Source organism: Prionailurus bengalensis, chromosome A1, assembly GCF_016509475.1.
Source record: "Prionailurus bengalensis isolate Pbe53 chromosome A1, Fcat_Pben_1.1_paternal_pri, whole genome shotgun sequence".
Lineage (NCBI taxonomy): Eukaryota > Metazoa > Chordata > Mammalia > Carnivora > Felidae > Prionailurus > Prionailurus bengalensis.
In genome coordinates, this window is record NC_057343.1 from 145,789,057 (window position 1) to 145,807,721 (window position 18,665).

General features: G+C 34.0%; 1 protein-coding gene across 4 annotated transcripts in view; it reads right to left on the bottom strand.

Annotated features, from left to right (window-relative positions):
* SSBP2 (single stranded DNA binding protein 2) overlaps positions 1-18,665 on the bottom strand; it is a 318,553-nt gene that overhangs the window by 72,452 nt on the left and 227,436 nt on the right. For all 4 annotated transcript variants that reach the window (XM_043593182.1, XM_043593184.1, XM_043593180.1 and 1 more), the window contains one exon: positions 3,558-3,617. In XM_043593182.1, the coding sequence (XP_043449117.1) occupies positions 3,558-3,617 (60 nt within the window). The remainder of the gene's footprint in view (positions 1-3,557; positions 3,618-18,665) is intronic.

The following is an 18,665-nucleotide window of genomic DNA, read 5'->3' on the forward strand; positions in this document are numbered from 1 at the left end:
ACAGTTGGTAATAGATCATTAACATTTTATCATATCAATAAGTGTAATTCTATAATATGCTTTTTAATAGCTGCATATTATTTCACCATTTGGATATACCATAATTTAACTATTCATCTGCTAATGGAGAAATACCTTTGAGACTTTCAATAGAATAGTCAGATGCACTGTGTTTTTAGAATACCAAATCAGCTTTGGAATACAAAATGGTCAACAGCATTAACTATGTCACATACCTGTTTACAGAGTTTCAGGAATGGTCAAAAATAGAGTATAAACTCAAAATTCTATAGGATCAATAAATCAATAGTTTATGCCTGGTATCACTCATTAACAGTCTCTGTGTTCTGGCTGCCTTGGTTCCCTCAGCACAGTGTTCAATAAACATTATGAATTTTTCTGGTTAAACGTTTTACCTAAGAGAAGGATAAAGACTTGTTCTATTCCAGGTTACAGATGCTTCAACACCAATGATCTCTTCTGATGGTTGAACCAATTCCAATGTAAAACTGTATAGTCAAATATACTTTTTGGACTTAATTTCTATGTTTCATATGTTTTAATATGTATTTATTCTTTACAACATTGCATATGCTTATCATTTTACTTTTCTACCATCATTTTATTATTATTTAAAAAATTTTTCTTACAGTTCATTTGTTTGAGAGAGCCAGAGAGTGAGCAGGGGAGAGGCAGCTAGAGAGGAAAAGAGACAGAATACCAAGCAGGGTCCACACTGCCAGTGCAGAGTGTAATGAGGGGCTCGAACTCATGAACCGCAAGATCATGACATGAGCCAAAACCAAGAGTTAGACACTTAACCAACTGAGCCACCAGGTGCCCCACTTTTCTTCCATCATTTTAGAGACCATTACCCCTTCTTGTATTATTTTTCCTTTGGCAGAGTGATATTATAACAAGTTCCAAATACCCTGTACTATAAATATATATACAGTATAAACTGTTGTGAAGTTACTTGAGAACCATTAAAACCATCTCAGGAGAATTCAAGTGAAAATCTACAGTCTAGAGGCACCTGGCTGGCTCATTTGGTGGGGTGTGTGACTCTTGATCTTGGGCTTGTGGGTTTGAGGCCCATGTTAGGTGTAGAGATTGCTTAAAAATAAAATCTTAAAAAAAATCTACAGTCTAATCATTAGTAGTTATAAATTCTGAAGAATCTGTTTATTAAAGGAATATCTTTTACATATTCAAAATGACTAGCCAACACCATTGAAGAGTATTTCACTTTTTATTTTCTTAGATATAATCTATCAATAAAACAAATTTTAATTAGTTTATGATCATTTTAAATGAAGATGAAATAAAAAACGTATTTGTGTTGTTTTTATATGCAACATTCCAATTAATCACCAAATATAGTTTTTCTGATTCTACGTTAGTGACTATGTAAAGAAATTGAAGAAACATTCTGTTGCTTGGAAAGGTCATGCTCCTAACTAGGTTCAACATTTTGTAAAACATTATGTTTACACTATTAACACAATTAATTTGATCAGAAAATTCTTTTTAAAATAGTATAAATGTAAAATTATAAATTTGAAAGATAGATGTTTGAATTAATAAAGTTTAACTATATAAATGTGGGGGGGGGATGAGTAGACAAAAAAGAGCCACTCAGATATGAGTACAATTATTTTAAAAAACACTTAGGTAAAGACTTTAAGATTCTTGAGGAAAAAGAGCCTGTATGATAATTCTTTATTATCTTTAAATTTTTAAAACATTTTTATAAATCCAAAAGCAACCTATACTTGTTCTTAAAAACATATTCAGTCTAGGTTTACAATTCCATAACTTATTCCCCTTTCACAAAGTATGTTTTTCATTATATAAGTCTCTGTACATATGGAACCTAGAATTGTATGTTAGACATGGCAGGCATTTCAACAATGTCAAATGGATGCGAAAGCAATAATCCCTTAAGAATTTCTTCATTGATACAGAATATATGAAGTCAAAATTTCTGATAACATACTTGGTACAAGAAATTCACGTTTCCCTAATTCACATTTTCAGGAACCTCTTAGATCTATATAACATACAAAGCTATGGATGGGATGTCTGAAACATTATGAAGACCCCAATGAAAGATACAACTTTCCATCCTTTAGAAGGAAATTTAAAAGATTCGGGCACCTATATAAGGGGATCTGACTGTCAATATACATAGGTTCACCCACAGAGAAAATAAAATCTCCGTATGTTAGAACACTTGGCATCTGTGCACTTCCTTTTCCTATTTCATGCCGTGTTTCCCTGGCCCTATGTACTGAATGCAGATTCAGTCTGAAGGAAAAAACTCCTCCAGCTGCTAATGTGAGGCCTCCCAGCACTATAACCCTGAGATCATCCAGCACCACTGCCTGCTTCAAGTTCTCCCTTGGGGGTGGATGTGGGTGCTGGGACTCCTTGCTGTGCACTAAAAGCAGAAAAAAAACAGCAAACTGGGACACTTCAAGGACACAGCATAATTTCAGTAAGAGTTAGTAGAGGAGAAGCAGAACTCTATTGCTATGAAATATGTTAGTAAGCACAACTTTGTTGTATTTTTGGTCAGAAAGGAAGTGGAGACAGAAAGAGAGTAAGAATGAAAAAGAATTTTGTGGAATAACAGGGTTTACTTTAGATTGCGGAAAATGCTGAGGTATACAATAACAGAATTAAAGAAAGTAACAAAACAATTATCTTGACATAACTATTTCATAAAATTAGGCATTTAATTTCTTCTTGTGTTATGTAAATGCACACGTTCTGTATCCTGAAACTAAACTATAAACTCCTTTCAAGTAAAAACTGTGCATTATTCTCTTTAGCAAATAAGTATTTATGGTATTGATAAAAGAACTATGTAAGGATAAAAGCTTATGAAATCGCAGAGCTCTAGTAGGTAAAAAAAGTTGGAAGATCTATTGCTAACAATTTATTTATTAATAGATCTAACCCTTCCACAAGCAGGTATTTATATACCCGAGATATCACTATATTTGGGCAAAACTGATGTATTGCAACCATGATGTTGAGAGCATATTATACAAAAATAAACCAAAGTATATTCATTCTATAGAAAATTTTATTACCATCTTTAAATAAAAGTATTTAGCATTTACCAAAATTACACACACACACACGCACACATACATATACAATTAAGTTCAGGGTATAGAGTAGACTCCAAGGTTCAACAAACTTTTCTTCTGTAAAGATCCAGATAGTAAATATCTGACCGCTCAAAAATCTGTTACTGCAGTGTAAAGGAAGTCACAGACAATACATGAATGAAAGAGCATGGCTATTTTTCAATAAAACTTTATTTACAAAAACAGTCAGTCAACATATGGACAGTAGTTTGCCAATTTTTGAAATAGATTATATGTTACTAGAAGTAGCATTAAATGGGATAGAGAAAGAAGAATTTAATGTTTTTATAGGTAAGAAATATTCATGAAATTTTTAAGATCTTTATTGAATCTTAAAAACAATAACAATAACAACAACAACAAAACTCAGAAACTTAAGTAGCACACGAATCTTACCTGGTTAGGTATCCTCAATGGGGGCCTTGGACCTCCAGGGTACCGAGGTGACATAAAAGGCTATTGAAGTAAAACAAATAAATAAATAAAACAAAACATAAATGACACAATGTAAAATAGAGATCTGAAAATAAACTGTTTTAAAGAATTGGAGAATTATACAAAACATAAGTCAACTTATTTCCCTATGTGGCTGCTTTCAGTAGAATAAACTCTTTTAAGAAAAATTACCGTCCTATTTTTTCATTTTGTAGAATATCTAGAACATTTTCCAAAGAAAATATAAAAACACCAAAGATGAGTAAAGCTGGGGCTCCTGGGAGGCTTGGTCAGTTAGGTGTCCTACTCTTGATTTCGGCTCAGGTCATGACCTCATGATTTATGAGTTCGAGCCCCTATGAGGCCCTCTCTGCTTTCAGCTCAAAGTCTGATTCCAAGCCTCTGTCTCCCTCTCTCTCTGCCTCTCCTCCACTAACGCTCTCCCTTTCTCTCAGAAATAAACATTAAAAAAAGATGACTAAAGCAAAAAAAAAATTTTTAATGTGAATTTTATTAAGATAATGACATTTAATTGGCAAAAAAAGATTAGGAGATTTAGGCAACTGAATCTTAGCAAAGACTTCAGGAACAGACTTATTGACTATATCATTATGTAAATTGGGTTCTGAACATATAGTTTGGACTGAATTATCCAGTTTGGTTATCAATTTCCTTTAATAATTTTAACGTTGCCAAATTTTTTACCTTTTTTTTTTTGGTGGCTTTTTAAAATGGTAAAGAAATTTCTTTTCCATATGTCCTTTGTGGTTAAAAGAGCTTTGCCTCTCCTTTCTCAAGTGTTTGTTATAATTCAAAATAGATTATAAATTTTAAAGTTGAAATAATTTATTTGCATATTTTAAGCTTAGCAGATTATGAGCTGTGTATTTAAAAGAAAGAAAAAAATGGTCTTATATTAAAACTCAAGGCAGTTTATCTTGTTAGATGAATCAGATCCTGCTAAGATATGTTGACTCCATCCAGTTCAAAAAATGTCTGAAAAATATCCTAAAAATATCATCCCAACAATGAGTGGATGAATATTTTTGATCACTCAGATATGGGCACCAAATTTTTCAAAGTTTATGTGTATCAAATTTTTCAGGGTATTCCTAAAATTATTCAAAATTTCATTTCTATAGAAAAATTCTATAATTTTGTCTACTTACATCACACTATATAATTTATTTAAATTCAAGATTATTACTTCATGTAACATAAGTAAATTATCCATTCTAAATGGTTGCATATCATGAAGTAATATATTAAGAATGAAGTAATATAAACTAAGGATCAATTTAACAAAAGCTTGGGCAAGCCAAATCTTTAGTATTTTACATAATTAAATTCCACATTTATAATGTATTTTCTATAAACATTTTAGAAACTGAACCTGCAGTTCTTGGCTACATTTTAAAAGCAGGGTTATTTTAAGACCTACCCTATGACCCAGCAATAGCACTGCTAGGAATTTACCCAAGGGATACAGGAGTACTGATGCATAGGGGCACTTGTACCCCAATGTTTATAGCAGCACTCTCAACAATAGCCAAATTATGGAAAGAGCCTAAATGTCCATCAACTGATGAATGGATAAAGAAATTGTGGTTTATATACACAATGGAGTACTACGTGGCAATGAGAAAGAATGAAATATGGCCCTTTGTAGCAACGTGGATGGAACTGGAGAGTGTGATGCTAAGTGAAATAAGCCATACAGAGAAAGACAGATACCATATGGTTTCACTCTTATGTGGATCCTGAGAAACTTAACAGAAACCCATGGGGGAGGGGAAGGAAAAAAAAAAGAGGTTAGAGTGGAAGAGAGCCAAAGCATAAGAGACTCTTAAAAACTGAGGACAAACTGAGGGTTGATGGGGGGTGGGAGGGAGGAGAGGGTGGGTGATGGGTATTGAGGAGGGCACCTTTTGGGATGAGCACTGGGTGTTGTATGGAAACCAATTTGACAATAAACTTCACATATTGAAAAAAAAAATAAAAGCAGGGTTATTTTAAAAAGCACCATCTGAAAAATAAAATCCTAACAAGTTAATGCTGTATAGACTACTTCTATAATATCTCTTGGAAGATTTTATTTTAGATAATTTTGACAAGAAATTGTAATTGTTGGAAATAATAATTTCCAACAAGAGGAACGTTAGAGTTAAACAAACAATTCAGTTTTTTTATTACTGTGTTCTTATATGTTAATCATACAATTATCATATATTCTTACATCCTAATCTTCTATGTTAATCAGGATACTATTTTAAATGGACAGAAATACTGGTTTATTCAGGTATTATTGTCATCTCTGGTGACAAAGTGGGTATTCCAATTTTAACATTTCAATAATGTTAGTTTTCACATATTTGATCAAAGCTGTTTCTCTTTAATCCTTTCTAAACTCTACTCTAAATTGAATTAGTTAGTTAACTATACTGCCAACTAGAAGCTTATCCCAATACTCACACACCGTCTGCTATATTTCTAATCACCCAGTTTCATTTATGGAACTGCCTTTTAAATTCTGGACTAATTTTAAAAACTAGGAAATTAAGTATTGTGTCATTGGTTTTGGAATGTTTGCCTTTCTTTCACAAAGTGATGTTTTATGACATACTCATGAATCCAAAGTTTATCAATTTACTTTTTGAGACATGGAGAAATAAAAATAGGTTACTGATGATTCCTATCTATTAAATTCACTTTGAAATGGAATACGAGGTAGAAATTATGTTAAAAATATTACTAACTATCAAATACTGAGGAAAAAATTGAGATGTACCTTACTTGAAATAGAGCATTTGAGATTTACATATTGGTCCGAATGTAAAATGATGTTATAGTGTTAATTTAATGGACTATCTGAAAAGAGGAATTTCTCTCATCAGTGGTACTATGAAAAAGTGTCTTTTAATGGGACTGTCATACACTCCTATCTGACTGTGAGGACCCATCAAGAGACTACTGAGGACAGGGAGTGCATGTGGTACCTAGGAACCTACAAAACTCTACAGAATGAGACTGGGAGAGAAAAAGATTCTCTCTTTAGTTAATTTAGTTCTTATGCATGCCCTCCTCCTCCAAGTTCAAATTTACAGGTGTTTTTGGAAAAAGAAAAGAAAACCATTTATAAATTCTAATCAGTAACAATCCACTTAAAGCAAAAATGACAAAAAAGCTAGATGACATAAAAATCCACTACTTTTACTTAAAATACAAAGACTGCTATGGGTAGAGTACTTTTGATATCAAATTAGTGCTGTTATAACATAAGTTCTTAATATTCAGATTGATCCTTACCTTAAGTTATCTAGTTAAACACACAGGTCCTCACTTGCCTGCTTGTTGAGACAGAGACACAGCAACTGAACCCCAAAGAGTTTGCATATTAGCAACTGAGAATATTGTAATAATATTTGTACTCCACTATTCAGAAGCCAATTTCCTTGCAAATACAATTCAAGATATGAAAATAAGTTTAAATTATTGATATAAGAGATTGCCTACTGATACTATAGAGTATGTCTACTGATAGACATGTTAGTACTCTCTGCATTAATAGCCTGGGAAGAACAGGTTTTTGAAAAGAATTTTTGGTTATAAAATACTCTTTTACTTGGGGAAGAAAGTTTTTTTTTTTTTTTTAATAGTTTGGGCATTAAGATATTTGCTTGAAGATGTCATGATGGTGAATCAATATTTTAAATGGAAAAAGTCTTCACCTTCAAAAGGCTATTTATAAGGTGTGTGAGAAAAAACATTTGGGAGTCAGGGGACTGGGTTCTAGTTTTGTAGTAACACTAATTAGCAGAGGGTCCCTGAGCTAAAAAATCTTCGGCCTTTAATTTTCTCCATCTTAAATGAGAGAGTTGGACTAGAGAATCTCTAAAGTCCCATAGAAAATTAAAAAGAAAAACAAAACTCCATTATTCTGTTATTTCCAGCATTACCCTTAAGTATACAGATTTCTACATTGCAAATAGCTACAAATATTTGAAATGTGTAGGGGTGGGATGGGCACAACTCACAAACCATCTTCATCAAGGAGCTGGAGAAACTTATTCCTATGCTTTCCAGAGAAAAGGAAAACATAAAGAAAAAAAAATACTCCAACAGACAAGGATGCATTTGGTTCCGATCAAAGGCCCATTGGAAGAATAAAAAAAATTCAACTTATCAATTAAAAAGTATACTAGTGATTCTTTTATTCAACAAATATATATTAAATACCTACAAAGGCAGTAATGGAGTAAGTCATTGGACATATGAGTGAACAAAGCAGATGAAGATCACTGCCCTCGGATTAGAATTTTTAAGGTTCTACTATTATAATTAGTGGGAAAAACAATTTTCTGGAAAAACTGTTTTCTCTATTAGTCCACTAATTTAAAGAAATAGAATGTTCTCTTCACCAAATGGCAAGTACCAGTGAAAACCCACAAAAAATAGTATTTCAATCTGGTGCCTTCACTCAGAAGTCATATTACATCATCCTTACTTGATAGAACATGCAGTGCTATGAGTGAATGAAAGTCAAGGCTATGCTTTTAAAAAGTTTTCTAAATTAGGCAAAACTCATGCAGTCAGGTTCTTTATAACACAAGATAAAATGAGTACCACTGTTAGTATTCTGACATATGGAAACTACATTTCCATAAAGGCATAAACTCTCCTTTCTACATGTTTCAGCCATCCTCCCAGAAAGAATGCAATAACTCAAAGTAAAAGGAATAAAAGCATGCATGCACAAATCCAAAAAATCAATAAAATTTGGTGACTAAGAGAATAGGAAAAAAACAAAACAAAAACAACCCTCCAATAGAAATACCAACCAAGTGTCCAGTTCATTTCCCCTAAGTAAAGATCACACCATTGAGAATCAGAATTTATTTCAGAATGAATGTCACTCAATCTTAAAGGATTACTATTATCCATTATATCAAGAATTATTCATGGAATTTTAAACTTCTGCTTCCCTAAAAGAGAGATTTTCCTTTATTCTTTGCCCTTTCTGGTAGTGGAGGGTAGTCTGCCTCTCTTATTTGATCTTTCATAAACCCTAGTGCTCTATCACAATTCCCTAAGAATTAGAAGAAACCAGCTCTTTCTCTTTCCTCGTACTACCTGGAAGTTAGATTGCTCAGTCTGATTCTTTGCTTCTCTGAAGGTGCCAAGTGTCCCCAATGGAATTGTTTTATTTACCTGTCCTGAAATTACAGGTGCTAAGATAAGAACCACTTAAGCCCTAAGTTCTTTTAGTATATATACGGTAAGGGGTGTCTGGGTGGCTCAGTTGGTTAAGCGTCCAACTTGTGATTTGGGCTCAGGTCATGATCTCACAGTTTGTGAAACTGAACCTAGCAATAAGCTCTGTGCTGACAGAATGGAGTCTGCCTAGGATTCTCTCTCCCCTATCTCTCTGCCCCTCCTCGCTTGTGCACATGTGCTCTCTTTCTCTCTCTCTCTCAACACAAACACTTAAAAATATTTGTTTATTTTTTGAGTATAGTTTTAAGCGTATTTGAGCATAGCTGACATACAATGTTACATTAGTTTCAGGTGTACAACACAGTGATTCAACACGTTTATACATCATATTGTGTTCACAAGTGCAACTACCATCTGCCACTATCATATTTTCTTTAAAAAATTTTTTTAATGTTTATTTTTGAGAGAGACAGAGTGTGAGTGGGGGAGGGGCAGAGAAAGAGAGAGAGACAGAATCTGAGCTGTCAGCACAGAGCCCGATGTGGTGCTCGAACTCACCAACTGTGAGATCATGACCTGAGCCGAAATTGGACGTTTAACCGACTGAGCCACCCAGGCACCCCTCACCATAATATTTTCTAATATTTTAATAGTTTTTAGAAAACATAAATATGACTTTTCAACACCAGAATATTCTCTCCTTCTTGAGATTACCATGTATTCTTTCTCTGTCAAGTAAATTTCTAGTAATCCCCCAAGGGTCTGTTTAAAAATCAAGACTTTCCTTCTATTTCTTCAGCACTTTGTTCACACCATCATCATACAGGATTCCGTACACTGTAGTATAATGTGTGCCCTGGTGTGAAGGAAATCCACTTCAGAGGAAAGAACACAAAACCATTGCAGAGCAAGTCATTATCTTAATGCTAGGGAAATTAATCCATAAAATAAAACTGGTATTCACAAGAATCCTTAAAATTGAGGTGGCAATACATAAATCACCTTATATCTTATTTTAAATATTTCAGAATGGCTTTAGAAACTCTTTAAATATTAGCCTTTGAGAATAAACTGATAATAAAGAAAATTTAAAATCATTAAAAATGAGTGGCTTTAAAATCCCACTTAAGCATTCTCTGTGTACCATTTATATACTATATATACTACATACTTGTATATTCTTTATACAATTTTTCTATATACTATATTTTATTTTCAAACCACAATTTACAAAAAATCAGTGACAAAGGGAAGATAATACTGATTTCTTTAGAATGGACAAATGTAACATTTAGAACAAGAATTAGAAGAAACCAGCTCTTTCTCTTTCCTCATACTACCTGCAAGTGAGATTGCTCTTCTGAAGATTGCTCTAAAACATACAATTTTACAGGACTTACCTAACATAAAATAACTGAAATTTTTTAGGACAAAATTATTCATGTAAGATTTGCTTATAATTTTGAAAGAAATAGTATCTTTTTAAAATACAAAGAAACAATTACCAAGTTTAAGAAAATATGAACTTAAAAATATTTAAAAAATGAATACTCAAACAGTGACTTCTTCACAAAATTACTCAATGGAAGTTTTATAAGCTTTCTATTGTACAATTATAATAAAATCTGACTTACCAAATTTTATTTGAATGTAACTTTTTGACACATTTTATAGCACAAGGTTGTACTTTTTAGAATTTACTAGATCAGCCTCCTTACTCTGTAAAGAAAACCAAAGACCTAATTTTTTACCTGCCATTTTAGTTTTCTTACAGAGAAAACAGTTCCAGTAATACCTTTACAGAATGAAGGCAGGTACACATACAACCGGGGGACCATAAATAAACTGCCTGACTTGGCACTTTCTCCTTGGCCCCCCAGCAATGGTGCTACCATTCACTTAAGGCAGAATTCTTTACCCTTGCTAGTTACCACTCAACCAGGAAAAGCTGAAAAGGCAGTGGTATTTCAGGTAAGTAAGTTTATTTGCATACAAAGCACTAATTAGCATGTGCTCTTGATTCACTGAACTAAAAGCAATGCAACAATTGAAATAAAATAAATTTAGTAACCTCTAGCTCTCTTAAATACTTTCGGTAGGGTTTTGATAATATATGTTGTCTTGACTGTACTTATTTATGTTTTTAAGTCACATGCCAAAAGGGAATAGAAGATGAGTGGGGAATGGTGATAAATGGATGTGGAATGATTAGAAGCGTATCACTATTATAATCAGACTGTTCATTATAATATGATAACTTATAGTGAGGTTCATGAGAAAGGAAAGGAAGCAGTTAGCACATTCTAAGAGAGAACGCACAGAGCTGCATTCAGTAAATATTTGGTTGGTTCCATAGCTGGTTCATTGACTAAAAGAATGAACGACATTGATGGAAGACTAAAAACCAGCACAAAATAAAGTTTCGTTCCCTTGTGTAAAATCTCCCTTGACCAATGTGTCTTGTTAAAAATAGATAATATTGGGGCACCTAGGTGGCTCAGTTGGTTAAGCATCCAACTTTGGCTCAGGTCATGATCTCGCAGTGCATGAGTTCAAGCCCCACGTTGGTCTCTGTGCTGACAGCTCAGAGCCTGGAGCCTGCTTTGCATTCTGTGTTTCCCTCTCTCTCTGCCCCTCCCCTGCTCTCTCTCTCTCTCTCTTAAAAATAAATAAACATTAAAAAAATTTTTTTAAATACACAATATCTATTGACAATGTAAACAGTAAGCCACAGTATTAGCACAGTATATCTGCTTTGTCTAGTGAGAACATAGTTATAAATTAGAGGGGAGAATTCTGCTTGATTAAATAGGATAATTTATATTTTCCAGAGGACAGGTAAGGAGCAAAGTGTTGACCCCAACAAGATACTACATTATAATTACAATATCCCTATCAACATCTAAGACAATTTATAATTTAGATGACTAATAAGGCCTTTTACTCCCTCCTATCACTTTCGGGTTTCTTTTACTGTTTCTGGGTGTCAGGGTTAAAAATAATGTTTCTTAGTTTTATAGACTAGCAGTATTTAGTTGCCAGTTTTTGGTATAAAAGGATATCAGGTTAATTTACATATGATTTGGCAAAACAAACAAAACAGAACAAAACTGTGGTGACTTAATTGATCTTTTCCTGAAGCTCAGACCAGCCTTGAGAACTGCTAACAATTCATTTGCAGTTCATTTTTCAGCTGTCTCATACAGTGCTGTGTTTATACAGGGAACCTTACCTCCTCTTTCTAGACTGAAATATATTCAAAGAGTGATAATCCTCAGGTCTCAGAAACAACATGGTTAAGCATACAGATTTTTTTCCCACTAAGGAAAAACTCAGCATTTGAGTAAGAACATTTAACATTCTACCTTCTTAATATCATATTGTTTTTAGCACATAACCATTAGTCCAAAAATCTGTAAGAAAATGGTTATTTGCCAAGGAGTAATTTGCTTCTATCACTATTTAGGCAATAACAAAAGATGCAAAGTTACATATAGACAGAAAAAATATTATATTAATTACATAAAGATCAAATATGTAGTTCACTTGGTCCTGTGAAGATATGGCTTTAGACAGATTTAATCTTTCTTCTTCTATTTTTAATGCACTGTTTTAAGCAGACAAAGGGAATAAGACACAATTTTATGACATGAAAATTATTCTAGAATCTTTCAAGGAAAAAACTTCTCTGAAACAAAACTTTTAGAAATGATAAATAAAGTAGGTTATAATTATTTTTTATACTTCTGGAAAGGTAGTAAAAAATATGTTCACTACACTATTTTATCCAAAGAATAAACATTCTTTTAAACACTAAATATTAGTTTTTACTCATTCTGTGTCTATTTTTTAATTAATTTAGTTCTCTTTACTGTATACAACTTTCCTATGTAGATTTCTCTACTTTGCTATTCCATATTTTACTTACAAGTAAATCTCTATCTTTTTTTTAAGTTTATTTATTTTTGAGAGAGGGAGCGAGACAGCATGGAAGGGGCAAAAAGAGAAAGAATCCCAAGCAGGATCCTCACCATCTGCACAGGAGCCCAGCGTGGGGCTGGAACTCATGATCTCATGGATCTCAGGAACCATGAGATTATGACCTGAGCCAATATTAAGGGTCTGACACTTAACTGACTCAGAAGTAAATTTTTATCTTAATTCTAACTTTCCTAAAGTCATGAGCTATCAATAATAAATACTACTGAGATTATTATTTTGAATAACCATTAGGGTTGTGACTTCTGTATTTCACTACAGCCATCTTTCATATAGTAAAAGTGTTCACATATTTCAATTCTTATAATTCCATGAGATGCTTCATGAGTTTTCTGTAGAAAAGTAATGAAGCATAAATTATACATCAAATGAATTTCGTCAAAGTTACTTTACAATTCATATATCTTAATTTGTTTAGTTTCTTTTCTGTTTTCCATAAAAACCTCCATCAGACATTACTGACACCCCAGTGGATAAGACACTCTTGATTAACACATTTTAATTCCAACCAGTATTAAACTAATTTAGCTCACAAAATGACATACTTGTGCTAGCGCATTCTGCTGATAAGCATAAATATGTAGCTTATCTCCCATACATCTTAGATATTCTATCATCATCAACACTTAATTAAAATAACTCATATAAAATAACTGTAAAGTATTACCAGATCCAGTTTTCTAGATGCTATTTTGGCAAGGCTAATCCAATTCAGCACAGAATTATAAGCAGGTTGATTCTTTTAATATGGATTTAGTCTAAGCATAAAAATTGCTCACTTACATTATTGGCCTTTTCAAGAAGATGAGACTATTTTTCAACCCTTCATTACCTATGTTAGAGGTGTGTGGCAATGGACTTCTGGATTCTGAAAGGGGACCATGCTGTCTGCTGGTCTATAAAACTTTGACAACATTTTACAAAAAACTTTAATAATTTGTTTTAGATCAGTTTATATTCACAAATACATACAGACACACTTTTGTGTGTGTGTGTGTGTGTGTGTGTGTGTGTGTGTGTCTGTGAGGCAAGTAGCTGGAGTCCTACATAAGCTAAATCTGGCTCTGTACTGCCTCTTGCTACAAACTAAAGTCCCTGACAGATCAACCCATATTAGTATATTTAAAAAATGACACTATGGGTATGAAAATACATATTTATATGTATATAAATTTAGGATTTATAATTTAGGATAAAGTATCACACTGACTCCATCAAAAAAGAAGCGAAAGCAATCATTTTTCAAAACCACTCATAGTTTTTCATTGAAGAATGCCAAAGGATTCCCTTCTTCCTTTCCCCTATTTTATATTCATACTTACAGGTAAATTTGCTTCACATGACAGTATAGGAGAGAGGTACTTTAATGTACCTTAATGTACCATTGTGAAAGAAATTAAGAAAGAAAGAAAGAAAGAAAGAAAGAAAGAAAGAGAGAAAGAAAGGAAGGAAGGAAAGAAGGAAGGAAGGAAGGAAGGAAGGAAGGAAGGAAGGAAGGAAGGAAGAGGAAAGAAATTAGCTAGTTCGTTCTTATTCTTCTGATAATATGGTAGGGACATTTCCACTGATCAAGCAGTAGTCTTTTCAAATTCTCAAGTAGCAATAACAGTGTTTGTTAAACAAACTGACCTATAACCTTGGTCTTCTAATACAAGTGGCGAATTATATATATATATATTTGCTTTCTTTAAAAATGAAATGAGGGGCGCCTGGGTGGCACAGTCAGTTAAGCGTCCGACTTCAGCCAGGTCACGATCTCGCGGTCCGTGAGTTCGAGCCCCGCATCGGGCTCTGGGCTGATGGCTCAGAGCCTGGAGCCTGTTTCTGATTCTGTGTCTCCCTCTCCTTCTGCCCCTCCCCCGTTCATGCTCTGTCTCTCTCTGTCCCAAAAATAAATAAAAAACGTTGAAAAAAATAAAAATGAAATGATACTCTCATATTCACTTGGTTACTTACCTATAAACATAAAATCTCTATTCTCAATTCATGTCTAAACTATTTGAAATAGTCTTTCTACACAACAGGTTTTTACAGAAATTGTTAATGCATCAGAAAGTCTGTTTTGAAACTAGAGCTTACTAATTTGACTAATGCTAAAATCTATAGAAATAAGCACTATGAGAAAATTCAAACTACACAAAGTTTTTTCTCCATCTCCAATTTAAAATATACATTTTTATGTACAAGCCTTATATAGATATATGTACACAAAACTGATAAGACAAATTCAACTGGAAAATATATTTACTGATGCCAAAGTATCTACAATCTATTATAGAATATTAAAATGACAGATAACAGGTAGCATTCACATTTGCAAGCACTGCAAACAATTAATTCTATTTTACTTTCTCTGAAAAGCATCCTACTGCTCCGATTAGTCTATTCCCTGGCATTCTATCTTCGACTCAAGATTACACCAGCTTGCTGGGGGTAATGGATGATACCTCGCAATAGCCTATATGCTCTTCTCACAGGCACCAGCAGAGCTGTTTTCTTTGTTCCTCGGCAGGGATGAACAGTTTATAATAGCCAACACTTCACTCCCAGCAGCATTTCTTTGGCCTCCCGACTTCTTGCTCTAAATACACCATCATCTCTTGCTTTCCCTTTAGAGCAAAACTCAATGTTGGGCACACTTGCTGTCTCCCCTTTCTCTCTTCCCACTTTATCCTGAATCTACTTTTAGCAGGCTTTCATGCTCATCACTACACTGAAACTGGCCTTATCAAGGCCACAAATTACCTCCTTGTTAAAATTCAATGGTCAATTGTCAGTCTTCAACTAATTTAAACTATCAGTAGCATTTGGCACAGCTGAATATTCCTCCCCTTGAAACATTTTCTCCATGTGGCTTCCAGGATACCACATTACCTGGTTTTCTTATCTCTTGGCCTGCTCCTTCTCATTTTTCTTCACTGCTCCCTCCTCATCTCCCCAGCTTCTTGACGTTAGAGTGCACTAGGTCCATTGTAGACCTTCTTGTCTCCATCTATACTATCTTGGTGTTCTCTTCCAGGCTCAGAGCTCTAAATATTATCCACATGCTAATAACTCCTAAATGACTCTAGCCCAAGCCTGAACCATAAAACTGCAGGCTGATATTCTGTTCCCTACTAAACATCTCCTGATTCTCTAATAGCCATCTTAGTCTTAACAAGTTCAAAATTAAGTTTCAGGTATTCTCCCTCATACCTCCTCTTGAAGTTTGATTTACATCAGTAAATGTCAACTCCATTCTTCCATATGAGTAGGTCAAAAGCCTTGTAGTCACCCTTGTAGTCTTTTTCTCTCACAACACATATCCAAACCATCACCACTATCTGTTGGCTCAAGCTTGAAAATATATCTGGAATCCAACCACTTCTCACCACTCTTACTACCTTAGTACAGAACATAGCAATCTCCCTGTAGTCTCCCCATTTCCCCCCTTCCCTCCTATAGACTAATCTCAACAGAGCAGCCAGAGTAAGACTGTTAAAACCCTCCACTCAGAGTAAAGCCCAAAATTCCTATAATGACCTTATATATCTGACCACCTTATCCAAAACTTTGGCAATAATGCCTATTTTCCTTTTAGGTTTCATTTTTCTCCCTCATTATCACAATCTAACATATCATATTTAAAAAAATAATTATTGTGTTACTGTTTCCTTTAATAGACTTTAAGTTCTATGCAGACAGGGATTTCTATTTATCTTTTCTTTTCTTTCTTTCTTTTTTTTTTTTAATTCATAAGGGCGCAGGTGGCCCAAGGTCAGGGATCTGCAGCTGGCCCTGGTACAGCACTCAGCCTCACAGGCCCCAGTCCTGTCTCTAGGAGCCCACCTCTCACTGAGCTGTGTACCTGCAGCCTCAGTCCCTCATCCTTCACCCCTGCCACCAACTTCCTTGAGTTGTAGTAAATGTTTGCTCTTATATGTCATCAGCCATCTTTGCCAGTAGTTCTCACATTTTAGTTTGTAAGACTCATCTGTTCAAAACAAACAAACAGCAACAAAACCACAAAAGATTTCCAGCTCCACTTCTCCCCATCCCCAAGGATTCTGACACACTGGAAACCGGGGAGGCTCCAGGACTCTCTTGTGAGTACTACAAAGAACACACTTGGAAGAACATTGTTCTTAGTCTTTACCTTTTAGGTTTCTTACAAGCTATCTAGTGGTGACCATATTCACATGGAATAGGAGTGGGCAATTTTGGCTTACCCACTACATGTGGCCCACCACTTGTTTTTGTAGATAAAGTTTCCCTGGGCAGTTTCGCTACACAGTGTCCATGGCTGCTTTTTACCTTACAAGGACACTACAACAACAGAGCTAAGTAGTTGTGACTTCGAAGCCTCCAAAGGCTAAAATATTTACTATCTGGCTTTTTACAGAAAAAATCTTTCAACTCCTCATATAGCGATACATAATTTCAGAACACCACCTAGTGAGAAGCTACCTTTTAAAAAGGCTAAAGGCATCCTAATGTATAGTTAAGACAAATCTATAGATTTATAATATATATAATATATATAGAGGGGATTTATAATATATCTAATAACCTATTCTTATCTTTAATTCCCCAAAGAATGGTGACCATTTTGTTTCTGTAACCAACATTAAATAAAAAACTAAAATTGTTATAAACTGCCTTTGTATATTTGCAATTTGCTATATATGCCCGCCCACCCCGCAACACACACCAAAGTAGCTATAATAAAAACTGAAGCACTCCAGGAAGGATTTTCAATAAAGAGATCTTTTCAAAAGAAAAATTGTCATCTCAAATTAGCTGAAAAACAGATAAGCTATCACAGATGTAACTTTAAAATATGATATTTTATTGCTTCACACAAAATATCCTGACACCTTTAGCCAGCAGAAGGAGCATTAAAGCGAAAGGAAAACCAACATTGGTCTATGATAGCCAAGTTAACTTTTTCCTAAATATTCATTTTGGTAAATAAACCCAAACAGTAGGGTTTCTAACAGGAAACAGTTTCATTCCTAACTAGAAACCCATGGATTAACTCTGAAGCCCTGATACACTCTTTGCTCTCTGTTCATCTAGTTACTGCTATAGGATCCTTAGTTGTTTGAAACTGTGATTTTAAAAAAAAAGCTTACTTGGTTACTCAAGCTGAGCAGTTTTAATTTGTTCTAATAGTTGAGGCCAGAACAAGTTGCCATTACCTGGTCTATTACCACAACTGCAGGAAAGCATTATCAAAGCCAGCAGCTATTAGACACCTTTATTTTTTTAGGCTCCTTTTTATCTTTGTATTGGAGAAAGACTTGTTTTAGTTTTGATGTTTAGAATCTCTGTTCTTTAAAGATTCAAAACTGTTGTTTTAAAAATAAAATTAAACTTAATTTTTATGTCTTGACTTTTGGTAAATAAGCAACCTTCCCACTTCCACGCTCCAAATCCCAGTGTATTTAGTTATGAAAAATACTATTTTTAATATTTGGATTTTTAAACTATATATACTGGAAATGTTAGGTGTTGCAGTTCAGTAAGTCAAGTCTACCTGAGATTTTCAGTACCCTACTGATTCAAACTAAGAAAAGATATACTAATTTTTTGGCTCATTATCTAAGATTAGAGATGCTATCTATAACTTGTAGGGAGAGGGAAGGGGAGTTTCTCCTGGTTTAGATTATTACCTAAAACTAACTCTGAAATGGCCATGGTCAGGAAGGGTAAGAGGAAAGGAAAATCACTGGGAGTAAAGACAATATGAAGGTTAATGATAAAAGGGAATTGAGAAAGCATGTAGACTATTTAACTTTCTGTAGAAATAACAGGGTAAAAAGGATGCTACTGGTTAGAATAGTTGTATAGAAGTTTGGATAGGAACAGCACAGC